This window comes from Hyperoodon ampullatus, assembly GCF_949752795.1.
Source record: "Hyperoodon ampullatus genome assembly, chromosome: 7".
Lineage (NCBI taxonomy): Eukaryota > Metazoa > Chordata > Mammalia > Artiodactyla > Ziphiidae > Hyperoodon > Hyperoodon ampullatus.
In genome coordinates, this window is record NC_136920.1 from 110,410,564 (window position 1) to 110,426,971 (window position 16,408).

Below are 16,408 nucleotides of genomic sequence, written 5' to 3' on the forward strand. Positions count from 1 at the left end.
AATGTGGAATCGTGGATACAGAGGAACTGAGTAGACACAGGGCTGACTATAAACTGTATGCAAATTTTCAGTTGCACAGAGGATCAGCACCCCTAACCCTCCCCCTTGTTAAGGGTCAACTGTATATATAAATATATGTAAATGAATGTATACAAAAACTGTGTATGGTAACAATCTAAATGCACATAGAGTCAGAATAAGTGAGACCAGGTGACACAATTTGAAAGCAGGCCCAAGGGCCTCTGATCAATACAGCCGCTATGCAGCCACGTTGCCTGAAAGTCCTCTCAGGGTATTTACCCTTGGGAGTGTACAAGGCATCTCATGCTCACTCTCCCTGTCTTCTCCATGAACACAAGCCAAGGCCTCCTAGTTGTTACAGCCCTGGAGCTACTGCTCCACCGTGGGCCAGCCGGGTGTTGGAGTGGAAGACTAGAAAACAGGGCCTGATATAGTAGTTGCCAGCTCGGCCTCTAAACATATCCCTTACTATTGAATCCTGGCTCCTCCACAAGGTTAGTATGTGATTTATATAAGCCATCTCACTTCTCTGGATTTGCTTTTTATCTGCAAAATGCAGATAATAATAGCATCTACCTCCCAAGGTCTTGTGAGGATGGACTGAGGTCATATACATACAGCATGTAAGTCTGGGACATAATAAATATTTAGCAAATTATCATTATTATCATTACCATCAGTATTGCTTTCTTTGTCTTTCCCATGCAAAATCCAGCTTGCAGAAAACACATTGACACTAAAACCACATCCTCCAGAAACTGTTTTGGGACCCCCATATACATCCAGCTTTGTCACAATGCACACAAGCACACATGTTCCTCACCTACAACAAGGGTGGGTAAGTGCAGAGATTCTCTAGTTAGGCTCCTTAGCCCCAAGATACCTACCACTAATCAAACAATATTCTACTGCACAAATGAGTACAGCCTCAGCATCTGACATGCCCAGAAAATGTAACTGCTGTTCATTAACTTCAGAATTAGTCTCCTATTCCTTTTCCTTGACCAGACAATTTTGCAAAAGTAAATATCTAAAAACCCCCAAAACAGAGTAGCAAATTGTACTTTTTTTCCATTGAAAGACTCCCCTATTGGGGGGTACTAGATCACATTATAACATTGCAAAACTGTCAGAGTGCAATTAACCCGCGTTGCTTCACATTCCTGATGTGGCAATTGTTTAAGACAGGGCTTTATAAGGGACCAGAGGAAAGCAGTGAATGACATGGGATACTCTGAACTTCAGGGTACCCATCAGGAGTAGGGGCAGAGGAAGGCCAGGAGAGGTAGTTTTTGAAGACGAGGCCATGTTCCGTCTGAAAATGCTTCCACTTCTGCTGTTACTCCACATGCAGCTTTCCAAGGCCTTTCTAGTACATTCTGAACTCCTACAAGAGAAAACTGCAAACATTGTTCAGGTAACTCAACTATCAATTAGGTGGGCGGTTGATTTGCTGGTGATGAGGAAATTGTTTGGGTTCTCTTCTCTTTTTAGTTAAAGCAGCCTGAAAGAATTATGTGAATGATTTGTTTGAGGTTAAACATCTGGTTTCAGTGATTTGGAGAGTTCCAAGCTGGGCCCTCTGAAAGCCGGGCATGCAAACAAGCTGGGTTCTTCACACCCTCAGAAAATACTGCTGCCGAGCTGCTGCAGCTGGGGAAAACTTTTAGAAGGAATGGTTTAAATTATAAAATGATTTTCTTTCTCACTTACCTAATATTTTCCCTTCTAGTGTATCTGCAACACAATTACTACATGACTGGTGTTTTCTATATGGACTTGTCTTTGCAGCCAGAAATCTCAGGTGTACATACAGCACGAGGATGGGAAACTCTAAGGAACTAGAAATCAGTTCATAGTGTAATCATATTTCCTAAAACCAGGTTATGGGGCTGTTTATAAACTCTTGAAAGCACTGTAAAAGCAAAACTGATAGCTCTTCTCCATTGTTTCACAGTATGAAAGGCCACATTTTTAAAAAAAACACAAGGGAATGCTGTCAGAAGTTTGTCATGCACAATTTTCTTAGCATTACAGTTTTAGAAAAGCATTTCTTCTTGTTGATATTTTTCTTTCACTTAAAAAAATAGATTTCTTACATTGATAACAGTAACCCATGGGTTAATAGAAGTGATTAAGACTCTGTACAAAGCGCCCTGCTCAGCATTTCACAAACATTGTCTCATTTCATCCTAAAACAATCCTATGAGGGCGGCGGATTATTACTTCCACTTAAGAGACAAATGTGAATCTGAAGTCATCTAAGGGATGTGTCCAAGCACACAAAATTAATCTGTGGCAGAGCTAAGATTTGAACCCAAATCTATCTGATCTCAAAGCCTGTGTGAGCACAAAATTGCTCTGTCCTGTGTCACTTGCAAAGTGCCGCTTAAGGATGCTTAAGGTAAGAGAAAGAGGTTTCACGATTGGCTTGTTAACACCCCTCAGAACCTTCTTAATGAGTTTTGGCCCCTCCCAAAGAGTTACTGTGGTGGATAAAATGCTAATGACAGTGATGCTGCTGTTGCCCCAAAACATGTTTGGAATTCTTCTTTTGAAGCCATTAATTCTCATTTGAGAAGCAACATGGTGAATTGGGACCTGATTATCTTCTTGGCAAGTTCCTTATTTCTCTGCATCTTCATGTCTTAATGTGTATGATTAAACCTTCTCTACAGTAGTGAAAAGAGGATTAAAAAAGAGAATCTGCATTGCTGCAACTAATACTTCAAGGAGTCAATAAACGCTGATGCTATTTTGTTTTTTTATTAAAAATAAGAAGGCAGTCTCCTGACTGTGTACTAGCATTTTGCTTGAGGATGTGGAACTCACCCCTTATGAAATACCTATTTTTATGCATAAATATTAACTGTATCACTGAATGGATGGACTGTTCCTTCCAGTAGGCAATGGTCGTCCAAGTCGACCAGAAAGTTTGTGCTTTTATCTTTGTGACTATCAGGTTAGTAGTTTTGGTTTGACCTCTGCAATAACTTGAAAATGAATGCAAAATGCACAGAGAACTGAAGGAAATTTCACAGCAAAGCCCTTGCATGTTTATCTTTTTCCAGAATTACCTAGAAAAGTTCTACCAATTACCAAGGTACAAATATCAGTCTGAAAGGAAGAACAGCACTAGTGTGATTGTTGAGAAACTTAAAGAAATGCAGCGCTTCTTTGGGCTGAACATAACAGGGAAGCCAAATGAGGAAACCTTGGAGGTGATGGGAAAGCCTCGCTGTGGAGTGCCCGATACTGGCGATTTTATGATAACTCCAGGAAACCCCAAGTGGAAACAAACCGATCTGACCTACAAGTAATATTTCTAGAGTGTCAGAATTCACTCATTCAGCCCATGTTCACTGAACTCTTATGATGTGTCAGGTACTGTTCTAGGATTCGGAATACACTAGAGACAAACAAATGAATAAATATCCCTGCTCTTATAGAGTTTAGATTCTAGTGAATGAGTATGAGAATGGAAGGGTAAAGGTCCCATGGGTTCTTTTCAATCCAAAGCCTGCCATTTTTGTCTTCTTTCTCTACCAGTCTAAAGAGGACTATGGCAAAGTTAGGCTGTCTCTCTAAGAATTCACTTTAGGACCCAAAAAAGGCTTAATCATTGCTGGAGAGAATCTAGCCCCACCATTCATGCATCTTGATGATAATAACAATAATAATGAGACCCAATGTTTGTTGAATACTACTATTTGCCAAGTAGTGAACTAAATGCTTTACATACATTTAATCTCACAACAACCTTATGAGAGGGGTACTATTTTATTATCCTCATTTTATGAATAAGGAAACTGAGTTTAAAGACATGTAGTAACTGGTCCAGAACCTACATCTGTCTTCAACCCTAAGTCCTGCACCCCCTCCTTGCACCCTCTTCAGTGGTAGCATATCACATATGCACAAACTTCAAACTAGAGCAATTCAATCTACTGATGGGCTGCTGTTCTAAACAATAATGAACATTTCACACACCTTCTCATTTTGAAGGATTATTAACTATACCCCAGATTTGTCAGAGGCTGAAGTGGAAACAGCTCTTGAGAAAGCCTTTAAACTCTGGAGTCGCGTATCACCCCTGAACTTCACCAAGACCTCACAGGAAGAAGCAGATATCAAGATTGCCTTTCTCCAAGGAGGTGGGCTCAAAGCAGTCATGCTCGATTTTTTCTTTCCCTGGCTAAACTGAGACTTGGCAAATACCTAATACAAATCATTTTATTTCAGATCATGGGGACAATTCTCCATTTGATGGACCCAATGGAATCCTTGCTCATGCCTTTCAGCCAGGCCCAGGTATTGGAGGAGATGTTCATTTTGATGCAGAAGAAACATGGACCAAAACCTCCAGAAGTAAGTTCACCAAGGTTATGTCCACATGCAGCTTCTAAATGAACTTTTCCACATTAGAATTTGCCCTCTTACACACACACACACACACACACACACACACACACACACAGTCAAGTTATTGTAAAATTTCACACTCACACAAACTGATCATTTAGAATTCTTGCTACCTCAAGATACTAAGTTAATTTAGGTTTAGAAAAAATCCTGAAGCTAAATTCTGACCTTGTTTCCTAAGGTAGGAATCAGAAAACAACAGAGCATGGCTAAGTCCTTCCTGGTCCTATTTGTATAAATAAAGTTTTATTGGAACTGGGTCACATACTCTTTTGTTTATGTATCATCTATGGCCACTTTCATACCACAATAACAAAGCTGAGTGGTTGACACAGAGACCATACGGCTCATAAAAATCTAAAATATTTACTATCTGGACTCTTATAGAAAAAGTTTGCTTACCACTGCTTTAAGGTATATATTTTAATATTGTGAAATTTAATGATGTTTGAAAAAGATTCCTATTTTTGGAAATTCAGAAATAATTGGTTTATTTAGAAAACTGACCCATTTAGGAAAGAGCAACCATCTAGTTATTCTCATTCATCTGGTGATTTCATCTTTGTGGAGCTCTTTTTCAATGATACGTTTCCATATAGCAAACTACCCCTTCCAGGAGAAGACTCAGAGTAAGAAGAAGACCACATGAAGGGAAGAACTGAGAATAAGGAGAGGTATATTCAGACCATATGGTACTTTACAAGGCTACAGGGTAACAAGAGGACAAAGAACACTTTTCAGAAAATAATAGGAAAGAAGCCTTTTACCGTTGCTTGGGACCTCTTCCTCCCACCATTTTCTCAACATAAATGTTTTGAGTGTTGATTCTACCTAAGTCCCTGTGCTAGGAGCTGTGAGTACCCAAAGACAGTAAACACTCCCCACGACTTTGCATTCCTATTGCCCTCCCCACTAGTTCAGATGGTCATTACCTCTTACCTGAATTAACTGGTCCAGATTCGCACCTGGACTGTTTACCTCCAATCTTGGCTCCCTCTAATTTTCCCCAGCACTGTAAGAAGTTTTGTTTTTGGAAAGCCCATCTTTACATTTGGAAAGCCCAGTGTTTACATTTTCCAGGCCAAGTATGACCACATACCTTCACTTGACACTGAAAGCTCTTGGAGATCTTCCAAACTCATCTTCCATGGCTTGTCTTCATATTTCACACACAGCAGCCACATGGCACATTCACTGTTTCTAGATCACACCATGTGCTTTCCAACTGCCCTACATTTGCTCACACTGCTTCCTCTTCCTGAAATGCCTTTCCCCACACCCTAAGCCCCACCTTTCAAAATCCCTCTTTTCCATGCTACGTCAAATGCCACCCCCATCCTGTCTTTCAGCTAGAAATTAAGCTTTCCTCTCAGAATAACAACAGCCTTGATTTTTTCTTCTCTAACTGCCCCACTCATTATTCTGTGCATTCTATTTGTTTGCACACATATCCCCTTTTAGTCTATGCATCATGACAAATCTCCCAGAGCCCCTTGTCCAGTACTCCAGACACTCAAAGATGTTTTTTAAAGCATTTACTAATGCAAAATGGAAGGATGTGATGATCAAGAAAGAAAGTCTTAGAACATGGGTAGAATATTACAAGGCTAATTATCATCAGGAAGTTGAACATGGTGGTAAGAACACAGGTCTTGACATCATACCTGGGTTCAACCCCAGCTCTACCACTTATTAGTTGCAAGGCCAATATAACAAGGTATTCAAAAATCTCTGGGCTTCAGTTCCTTTGTCATAAAAGTAATCTAACAATTCTTCATAAAAATGTTGTTAAGATTAAATATTATTACAATTCTTAGCATATAAGAAAGTGCTGTACAACTATGATTGTTTTTTAAGTAGACATGTAAGAAAATGCACAGTGTGTTTGTGAAATGGCACATAGACTAGCTGGAGTGAAGGATTCACATCAGAAATCTAGTCCTCAAATGTCTGCTGGAGCCAAATGGAGTAGTCTTGGACTTGGCAAAGGAGCTCGGGCTTTATTTGACAGGAAGTGCAAGCCTTGCAAGTTTTTAAGCTCCCAGTTACGAAAGGTATTATGCTCATGGAAGTTAAAAGATAAGGGTAGGAAGCAATAAGAAGCAGTGTTTGTCTCTTTCTGGTGGAAAATTCCTGAAGCTTCCTGGAGAGCTCAGAATCAAGGAAGAGCTGGTGCTGAGTGGTCAGGGAGCCAAAGTGGGTCAGCTCTGCATCTGAGGCCACTGTTTCTGCCTGGCAGACTGAGACTCTCCTCATGGGGCAGTGGGCCTGGGAGACTGGAGAGGGGTAAGAATGGGTGCATGGGAGGAGAGGGCTTTTGAGAGTCATGAGACCTGTGATGGCCCTGCCATCGTTTCCCTGAGCCTCAGGCCCATGAAATATGGGAATTGGAATAAAGGCAGCAGTCTTTCTTGGTTCTAAGATTTGGTGAAGAGCTCATACTCACCTAATCTTAACCTATAGCCCCTACCTTGATTCCTTCCAATCTCCATTTCTTCAGGTACCTGAAGAGAAAAGGAAAAAGGCAGGCATGGGAAAGGCTGTTTCTCCAGGGAGTTTTGGCTCAGAAGCTGCATTCCTTGAGATCCTATTTCTACCACCCTTCAATCTACTTGGAGCCATTCACCACACATGCTTGCATTTCAGATTACAACTTGTTTCTTGTTGCTGCCCATGAATTTGGCCATTCCTTAGGGCTCGCTCATTCCTCTGACCCTGGTGCCTTGATGTATCCCAACTACGCTTTCAGTGAGCCCAGCACCTACTCGCTCCCTCAAGATGACATCAGTGGCATTCAGGCCATCTATGGTAAGGTCATCTGAAGAGCAGTGGTACCTGGTGAGACCTGGTCATGTCAGGGATGTTCATTGCAGTCTTGGCTATGGTGATCGAAGTTAGAGGGCAACTGGGAGTCCATCGGGAGGAGAATATATGGGTAAAATGTGGTGGATGCCTGCCACAGAGTAATGTACAGCACTGAATCAGATGTACATAGATGAGTCTTTAAAACATTGTGCTTCCTTGAAAAGAAAGAGAATGATACATATTACTCAGTGTATAAATTACATAATACATGAATCTACACAAATTAAATATGTATATAGACAAAGCAAGGCATTTTCAAGAAACATGCTAACAAACATAAATACATATATATTGAACATATCAAGATTGTTGTCTGTGAGGGAAACAGGGGAGTGGGGATGGAGTATGGAGAGAAAGAAACATTTTTTAAAGACAGGACTAATACTTTTCAGGGAGGGATATAGAGGCCTTTGCCTCTGTCTAAGTATTGTCTGACAAGACCATTGCATATCTCCTTCCTCTTGCCCTCCTGCCCCCTAGTGGCTGTAAGAACAAGAAACCAGAGAAGAGGTTTGCAGCTCTCTAAAAATAAAAAAAAAAAAAAAGGTTTTAAATGTTGATTGAAAGGGAGTGTCGTGGAGTCGAATTGTGTAAAACATTCTCCCTCTCTGGTGGGACAGCAGTACAAAAACAAGCATGCCAGGGTCCCACAACTACGAATTTTATTCATGACAGTAGAATTTTCAGGAATGATGAGACCTAGTCTAACTGCCTCTACTCCCCAATCCCTTTTCCCCTGAAAACACCTCCCTTCCTCACTCGCCTATATTTGAACTGTTAGCAGCCTTTCGTTCTACAATGGGAAAATACATTAAAATTTAAATACTTATAGAAAAAATATTGCTACATTTTGATTTAGATTTATGCTGTGGGGATCTCTTTCCAGAAGGTGGATTTTAGTGAGAAAGGAGAAAGTGGATACTGAGTGACTAAAAATGCAGAAAGAGAAGGCAAGAAGGGAAAGAAGCATGGGATTCTAATTTTAAACTGGCAGAGGGGAGGGGGAAGAATTCAAATTTCTTTATTTCACACCTTACCTTGGAACTGTCCCTAAAGCTACCATTACTCTTTTATTTTTGTTTTAATTTTTTTTTAATTGAGGGATAGTTGTTTTGCAATGTTGTGTTAGTTTCTACTGTACAGCGAAGTGGAGTTCCCTGTGCTATACCTCAGGTTCTTATGAGTTATCTATTTTATATATATTAGTGTATATATGTCAATCCCATTCTCCCAATTCATCTTACCCCACTCTTTTATTTTTTAATTTAAAAAAATAAAGCTTTTAAGAGAGCCTAATGTGTGATTACTTTAATGCCTTATAGGATAGTTAGTTAGCATTTCTTTTCATATGAAGACCCTTCACCAACCTGAGATGTAACTGAAATACACCAAAATTCACCCTGGACTCATGCTTATAAAAAGCCTTTTTACTTTCAGGACCTTCGAGCAACCCTGTGCAACCTACTGGACCAACCACACCCACAGCCTGTGACCCCAGACTGACATGTGATGCCATCACTACACTCCGCGGAGAAATACTTTTCTTTAAAGACAAGTATAAGAATGAACTATTCCTTCCTTTGACTTCTTTTACTGGCATAACTTAAAACTGGATTCTAATTAAGTCACATATTACACATTACCCAGCTTTTCCTTTGAATTCTATGCATATGAATCTCGTTGGAATTGATAGTGTTTTCTAGGTAAATCAAAACGTCCAGGAAAAGAAAAAAAAAAAAGCTAAAACATCTGTAAGCATTTAGATGTTTGTGATGATGTAAACAGACATGGACTCTAGCTGTTGGGAACTCTACAGCTGGGTTTACCCAACACCAAAATAGCACTCAATTACACCCAAATTCATTCAAGTGAATGGAAACTGTCACTTAATAAGCTGCAGGGAAAATCATCTGACTGAATTTTTCAATTTTCCATTGGCTATTCTGTGATTGTGTACTCACAGGCGGAGTGTTCTTGTATTGCTTTTGCTAGAATATTCTAAATATTCTTAACATATTGTAGCAACAATAATGAAAGAGACTAACAAAATAAAACTTGTCAATGTGTGAGGAGGCGGGCAATGTAAAATGTAATCAAATACGGTCACTCCTATCAGGTCGTCTGAAAACTATAAAGTACTCACCAGATGGACAGTATCACCATAAAGCGCTGGCCATATGCTGGTCACTGTGCTGGAAGCATTGTCTTCACTGTATGTTATAACCTCCCAGCAATCTTATAGGATCAATACCAGCCCAAGACTCATAGAAGCTGCCTGCTTAGACTGTTGTGTGTGGTTTTCTCCCTTATGTTCCATTAGGTACTTCTGGAGAAAGCATCCTCACCTACGAAGAGTCGAACTCAATTTCATTTCTCTCTTCTGGCCATCCCTGGTAAATGGTATACAGGCTGCTTATGAGGATTTTGACAAGGACCTAATTTTCATATTCAAAGGTAACTGCCTAAGGTTTTCATCTTGTTTTAGTTCCTCCTGAAGGGAAGGGCAGGACTTCTTTTGGTCCCTTCCAGGTTCAAAGAGGTGAGTCAAGAAGAGAGTGTTAGCTTTTGTCACGAGACCTGGGTTGGGTCGCATCTCCACCACTAAATGCTGTATGAACTTGAGCATTTTGTACCTTCTTCAGGCATCAGTTTTTTCATCTACAAAATGAGGACACTTTATTAGACCCTTTAGCCTTCCTCCACCCTCATCCCAGATATAATTTTCTAATATTCCCCAAGGCTCTAGTTTAATCTCTGTATAGAAGTAACATGAGATAAGACGTTCAAGTGTGGAGCCCTGAGTGTCAGGCTACAAAGTTGGAAATGTTTTACAGGTGCTAGGAAATCACTAGAGTTATCATAGCCCAATGGTCTTCACTTTACCACCTCTATCTTTTCAAGACTATTTTTCCATTTTCATTTCTATGATGAATTTATGCAAAGATTAAGAATTGGTATACATTTTGTAGGAATGGAAAAACTTTATGTAACATATAACCTGAATCATTGGCAGGTAATCAGTACTGGGCTGTAAGTGGCTATGATATTCAGCAAGGTTATCCCAAGAATATAGCAAACTATGGCTTCCCAAGCAGTGTCCAAGAAATAGACGCAGCTGTTTCCTACAGGGGAAAGACATACTTCTTTGTAAACAACTAATTCTGGAGGTAAGAGAAACTATTTTTTCCATTAGAGATTGAAATCTATGTTTCTTTACCCTCTTTACAAACCGTCAATGATCAGGCATCTGAAGGTTTAAAATATCTAGGTGGTCTCTGATAGGCATTCTTTTTCACAAGATAATTGATGTCTCTATGGCTTTTGAAAATTTTACAAAGGTAAGATGCCTGCACAATGGTATTGAGGATTCTATATCCTGAAACAGAGCGAACTTTAATAAAACACTAAAATGTGATGCAAAGAAAGAGTTAGGCTAATTCTCATTTATTCATTAAATTCTAAGAGTTAAATTCTACTACACTCAATCAAATGTTATACAGAACTTGATTCCCAACTTGAAATTATTATTTATATTTATTCAGATAGAGACTATGAACCAATTAAGTAAAAGCCTTAGAACATATAAGCTCTCCTTTCTGAAAATAACACTGCCCCAAAAATCAGAAGCCTGTTTTTGTATTAGTGATACCCATATATTTTATAAATATGTATGTATGCTTAGGTAGAGAAGTTAACCACTGTTAGTTTCCCAGTAAATAGGACATTGTGAAGAACAAATGAGAAAATACGTGTGAAGGCATTATGTAAAGTACATACAATTTAAAGAAAACTATTAATCACTGTACACTGTATTGGTCTTAAAATGTGGAACAATTTTTTTTTTCTAATCAGATATGATGAGCAAAGTCAATCCATGGAACCAGGTTATCCCACAAGCATAGCAAGTAGCTTTCAAGGAATAGAAAGTAGAGTTGATGCAATTTTCCAGAAGAATTGTAAGTAGAAAAAAAAATAAAACTTAATAAATTTTTTAAAAATGTTAAGTATCTCATTTGCATTGCAACGTTATATTAGGACAGGAGTGGAGTCTTTTTAATTGAAAACATCTAAGATCTGCTACAAGCTAATTCAATACATTATATCTTTTTTTTTTCTTATAGCCTTCTTCCTTTTCTTCAGTGGACCAAGATATTATGCATTTGATCTTACTGCTCGTAGGATTACTAGAGTTGAAAGAAGCAATAGATGGCTTAACTGTAGATAAAGCCGAAGCAAAATCAAGTGCGTTTGTGCCCATTTTCTGAATATGGAAGGGAGATCTAATCTGCATATCTATTACATTGTGTCCTAGTTATACTTTTTTCAACAATAAGTAATATTGTTTGCTCTCACTGTATTCATTGGACCGATCCTCACTGAAAATAAGTTTGGAGTATTCCACTGTTTGCAGAGGCTAATTTTGTCTTATATTCCATCTCAGGTTAGTGAATCCATCACAAGGAGAAGGAAATTAAGCCTTCTTTGACACCTCAATATTCATTATTTCCTCACTTGCTTATTTGACTTCTAAAATGCCCATTTATTCTTAAGTCTTTTAAATATGTCTTAAGTGTAACTGCTACATGTAATTTAGCACTGGATTTGGTTATAAGTAAGGATTATGAACAACATAAATAGTATACATTGCCTTTTGCCAAAAATGTGGTGCTATTTTCCACTCTTGGAAAGAAATGTTGTTGAGACTTGTTGTGGATTGAATTGTGTCCCCCCAAAAAAGTATGTTGAAGCCCTCACCCCAGGTACCTACAGATGTACCTAATTTGGAACTAGCATCTTTGAGGATGTAATTAGTTAACATGAGGTTATACTGTATCAGAGTAGGCCTAAAAACTGATGTTCTTATAAGAGGAGAGACATAGACACACAGTGGAGAGGGCCATGTAAAGATAGAGACAGGATTGGAATGACGTATCTACATGCCAAGGATTGCCGGCAACCACCAGAAGCTGGAAGAGGCAAGGAAGGATCCTCCCTAGAGCCTTCAGAGAGAAGAGCATGGCCCTCCTGACACCTTGATTTTGAATTTGTAACTTCCAAATTGTGATTTAAAAATTTTCTGTTGTTTTAAGCTACGAAGTTTGTGATACTTTGTTAAGGCAGCTCTAGGAAGCTGATACAGTACACCTGAACTTATGGAAATGAATCAGTACAGAAATACAGACTTGCAAACCCAGTAAAGATTACTGGCATCTTCCCAGGGGAGCAGCTCTAGGAAGCTGATACAGTACACCTGAACTTACGGAAATGAATCAGTACAGAAATACAGACTTGCAACCCCAGTAAAGATTACTGGCATCTTCCCAGGGGAGAAGCAAAAAGGAGGGGTACCACTTCCTCTCCCGTCTCCTAGCTTCTAGAGTTCAAGAAAATGGGCCAGTTAAATCTGTTGTTCCTTATTTCTGTTTTTCCCTGGGATCCTCAGGAGGACACCCTCTACAGATAACCAGGGTTTGCCACACAAACAGAATAGTGTTGGGCACAAAATTCAATAAATCTCATTTAATTGAATTAAACTGAGCTTAGATGCATAAATTTGCTAATGGCTCTTTTCCGTTAAGAACTTTAAGATTTGTGGTATCATAATGACTAGTCTAGACATTAAAATCATTATAATGTCATATCTGCAGTTGTTAGAATGTAATGCAGTGCAGCTTATTACACAATAAAATATGTGAATTGTAAAATATATTTATCACTAGCACATCCTTATTTATTTTCCTGTAAAGTTTTTAACCCCCACAGATGATTGATTTAATATACTTTGATACTTTTTTCTGGTTCAAAATTTATCTATTAAATGATTTTAAAATAAATATTTTAAATGACTGACTTGTGATGTACTATAATTTCTTAAGATACTACCATATAGTTCATCTAAAGTATAAAAAGGAAATTTCAATATATTTGCAGCCATTTTCCTTTATCAGAAATATTACATTGATATTAAACTTTTAGATATTACTTCACAGGTTTATGAAATATTTTATCAATATTCTATGTCTTCAAAGATTCCCTCAAGTATGTCAATACATTATTCTCAACTTATTTTACAAGATAAGAAAATAGAAACTAGTATATACTATAATTTCATTTATTCAACAATTAATCACCTACCTGTTCCAGATGCTGTGCTAGGGAAAGTGAGAGAGGTGTATAAGCAATTCATTGTATCAATGTCAAAGGGCAAAAGGACCTGTAAGAACTGGATATTTCTTTAAGAGTCAATTCCAGACTATGGCATTTTCTAAAACTTCTTATGAAATCAGTTTTTAGAGGCACGAAGATGGGAGATTCATCTCAGAACAGCTGCTAGTTGCACCAGTTAGCTATGATAGATTCTTGGCCCAAGCCTCATCTGTACATTTTCAAGATAAGAACTGAGTTCATGTTATTTCTTTAACCATATTTCACAGTCATAGGAAGTGAAGGAGCAATACAAAGTATAGTAAAGAATTTTTTAAATTCGCCTTTTTTTTTTTGGTTTTCTTCTTGACAACATGTGGTATTTTTTGGATGTTACATTGAAGTTTTATGTGAGGACAAGAGATTTAAGAATATAAGCTTAAAACTTTAAGAATGATATTACTTTTATCTTAGGTTGAGTTTCCTAAAAAGCAAAGACTAAGACAAGACTTCAGTGCAGTTACTTTATTCAGGACATGGTCCCAGGAAGTAAGGGTGAGGTAGCAAGCAGAGTGAAGCAGAAAGAGGGAAAGTCAATACAAGTATGTGTTATTGAGGTTTCTACTATGGGCAGCTGGGGCTCAATTCCATCAGGACCTCCTGAGAAGCTTACAGAACACCTTTCAATTGTTCAAATCTCCAGTTCAAATCTCCAGTGGATCGGAGGCTGGATCTGATCCAGGCTCCAATTCCCTCCTTCAATTCCCTCCTTCAACATTAATCCTTCAATTCCCTCCCGCACTGGGTAGCTCTAAGGAATTGACCTGTAGCTTCATGGCAGCTCAACGCCCTGGGAAAGCAGAAAGACACCCAGTCTGTGGTTAAGGTTGGACTTTGTCAGAGCAAGGTGAGTTACACAAGCCTGTCCACCACCATACAACTAAATTCAGAGGTGTACTGAGGGGATTGTTACACGGGGCACCAGAGGCACCTCCTATAACTTTGTTGTTGGGAGATTAAAATGATGGGAAATTGGAGGTGACATCTTTGGAGAAACTTGCTCACCCAAGAAAAAAGATTTACAGATACCAACACTATAGAAATCTCAATGGGACAGAGACTGCTAGTTACCTATGTTAACATGATTCCCCCCTTCCTTTGCTGCAGTAAGACCCCAATTTAATTTGAGGTAGCAATGCATCCAGCTAAGAGACTACATTTTGTAGCTTTGCTTACAGCTAGATTTGGCCATGTGTTTAATTTCTTGCCAAAAAGTGTAAGCAGAATACTCCATGGGCTTATGGAAAGAGACTGGGTACTTACTTTCTCTATGTTCCTCCTTCCTGCTGCCTGTAATGCAGATACAATTGCAGAAGTCTCCTGGACCATAAGGCACTGGCACTGAGAGGGTGGTGTAGCAAGGTGTCTGCTGACTACATCCCTGATGATGTGGTGTTGTCATACAAGCCATGGACTGCCACATCTGGCCTTCTCTTACATGAGGAAGAACTCAATGTTTATTAATCATCTATTATTTGGGGTTTTTCTCTTACATTTTGACCAAATCTCATTCCAGCTAATACACCACATGAAGTGTCTGGAACCTGCCCCCACCTCCCTGCAGTAAAGGTCATTAACTGGCAAGCCCTGCCAGTGCACACATAGTTTCCAGTCTCAATCTTAAACAGATTGCAGAGTACAACATATCCAAACATTTTTTTTAAAAGCTTCTAATGTCAAAAACAGACACCAAAAAAGAAACTTTGAAGAAATAGAGACAGTCCTGGGAGCAAAAGAGAATGTCAAAATAAACAAGCAAACAAAAATACTTAATATTCTTTAAAAATAAGACATATTTTACACCCAAAAACTTAACAAAATACAAAAAAGTAAAAAAAATAGAAGGATACTCAGAGAACTACAAAGAGCTCTTGGAAATTAAAAATATAACTGAAATAAGAAACTCAGTAGGTGAGCTGGAAATAAAGTTGATGGAAAATAGTAAAGAATATATTGAAAACACAGAGATTTAATCCAAGAGTTCCAGTAGATATGTATTCCAGAAAGAGAAAGAGGAAACTGGGTGGAAAGAAATTATCAAAGAAATAATAGAGGAAAGCTTCCTTGAATTGAAGTTTTCATAATGAAAGAGCGCTCTTACTGCCAAGCAATGTTAATGCAAAAAGACTCACATTAAGAGACATCATTATAAAACTTCAGAATATCTGGTTAAAGAGACTTTCAAAATTTTTCAGAAGAAAAAAGAAAAATATCAAGAATCAGAATAAAAGCATTTTCAACAATACTAGATTCTAGAAAACAATGGAACCGTAACTTCAAAATTCTAAGGGAGATTTATTTCAGTCTGATATTCCATAACAAGAAACACTCTCAGTCAAGTGTGAGGATGGAATAAATGGCATTCTAGATACGAAAAGATTAGAAACAGGCATTTTCCTTGCACATTTTCTTAGACTCTCCATCCCTATCTCCCATGGCTATCTACACATACATGTGCTCCAGTCAGGACAGATTTCCTATAGTTCATTTCCACCATGGTACCTGTTTCCTGTGGCCTCCCTCCACTCATATGCCTTCTCCTTTCCGCTGTGAAAACCAAATCTCCTACATGTTCTTCAAGAGCCAATGCAGGCTCCACTTGCTTGAAGCCTTTAGGCCACACACATCTGCAGTGATCTCTCTACCTTTTGACCCTTCTCAGTCTCTAGAATCTTCACATGCATTTTGCTACTTTTCTCATTTTATCTGGCATTAGTCTCTGTATATGTCTGAATTTTCCAACAAGATTGGAACGGTATCTTAGTGTGACAGGAAAATAGAAAGTTCTTGGTAAACATCTGATGTTTACCCAGTTAATTAGGATAATCTGATTCCTGAATCAATTGTCTTTTCATGACACCATACTTTTTTTTTTTTGAGAAACAGACATGGCTTG

The 16,408-nt window shown here is 38.5% G+C and overlaps 1 protein-coding gene across 1 annotated transcript; it reads left to right on the plus strand.

The window, feature by feature from the left end:
• Positions 1-1,327: 1,327 nt before the first annotated feature.
• Positions 1,328-11,533, plus strand: MMP8 (matrix metallopeptidase 8; the record flags this gene model as incomplete). Its single annotated transcript, XM_079708358.1, is given in 11 exon segments — positions 1,328-1,438; positions 3,093-3,337; positions 4,027-4,175; positions 4,264-4,389; positions 7,090-7,251; positions 8,746-8,863; positions 9,629-9,762; positions 10,322-10,464; positions 10,468-10,475; positions 11,161-11,264; positions 11,430-11,533. Coding segments are annotated over 11 exon segments (1,404 nt in total).
• Positions 11,534-16,408: the final 4,875 nt, after the last annotated feature.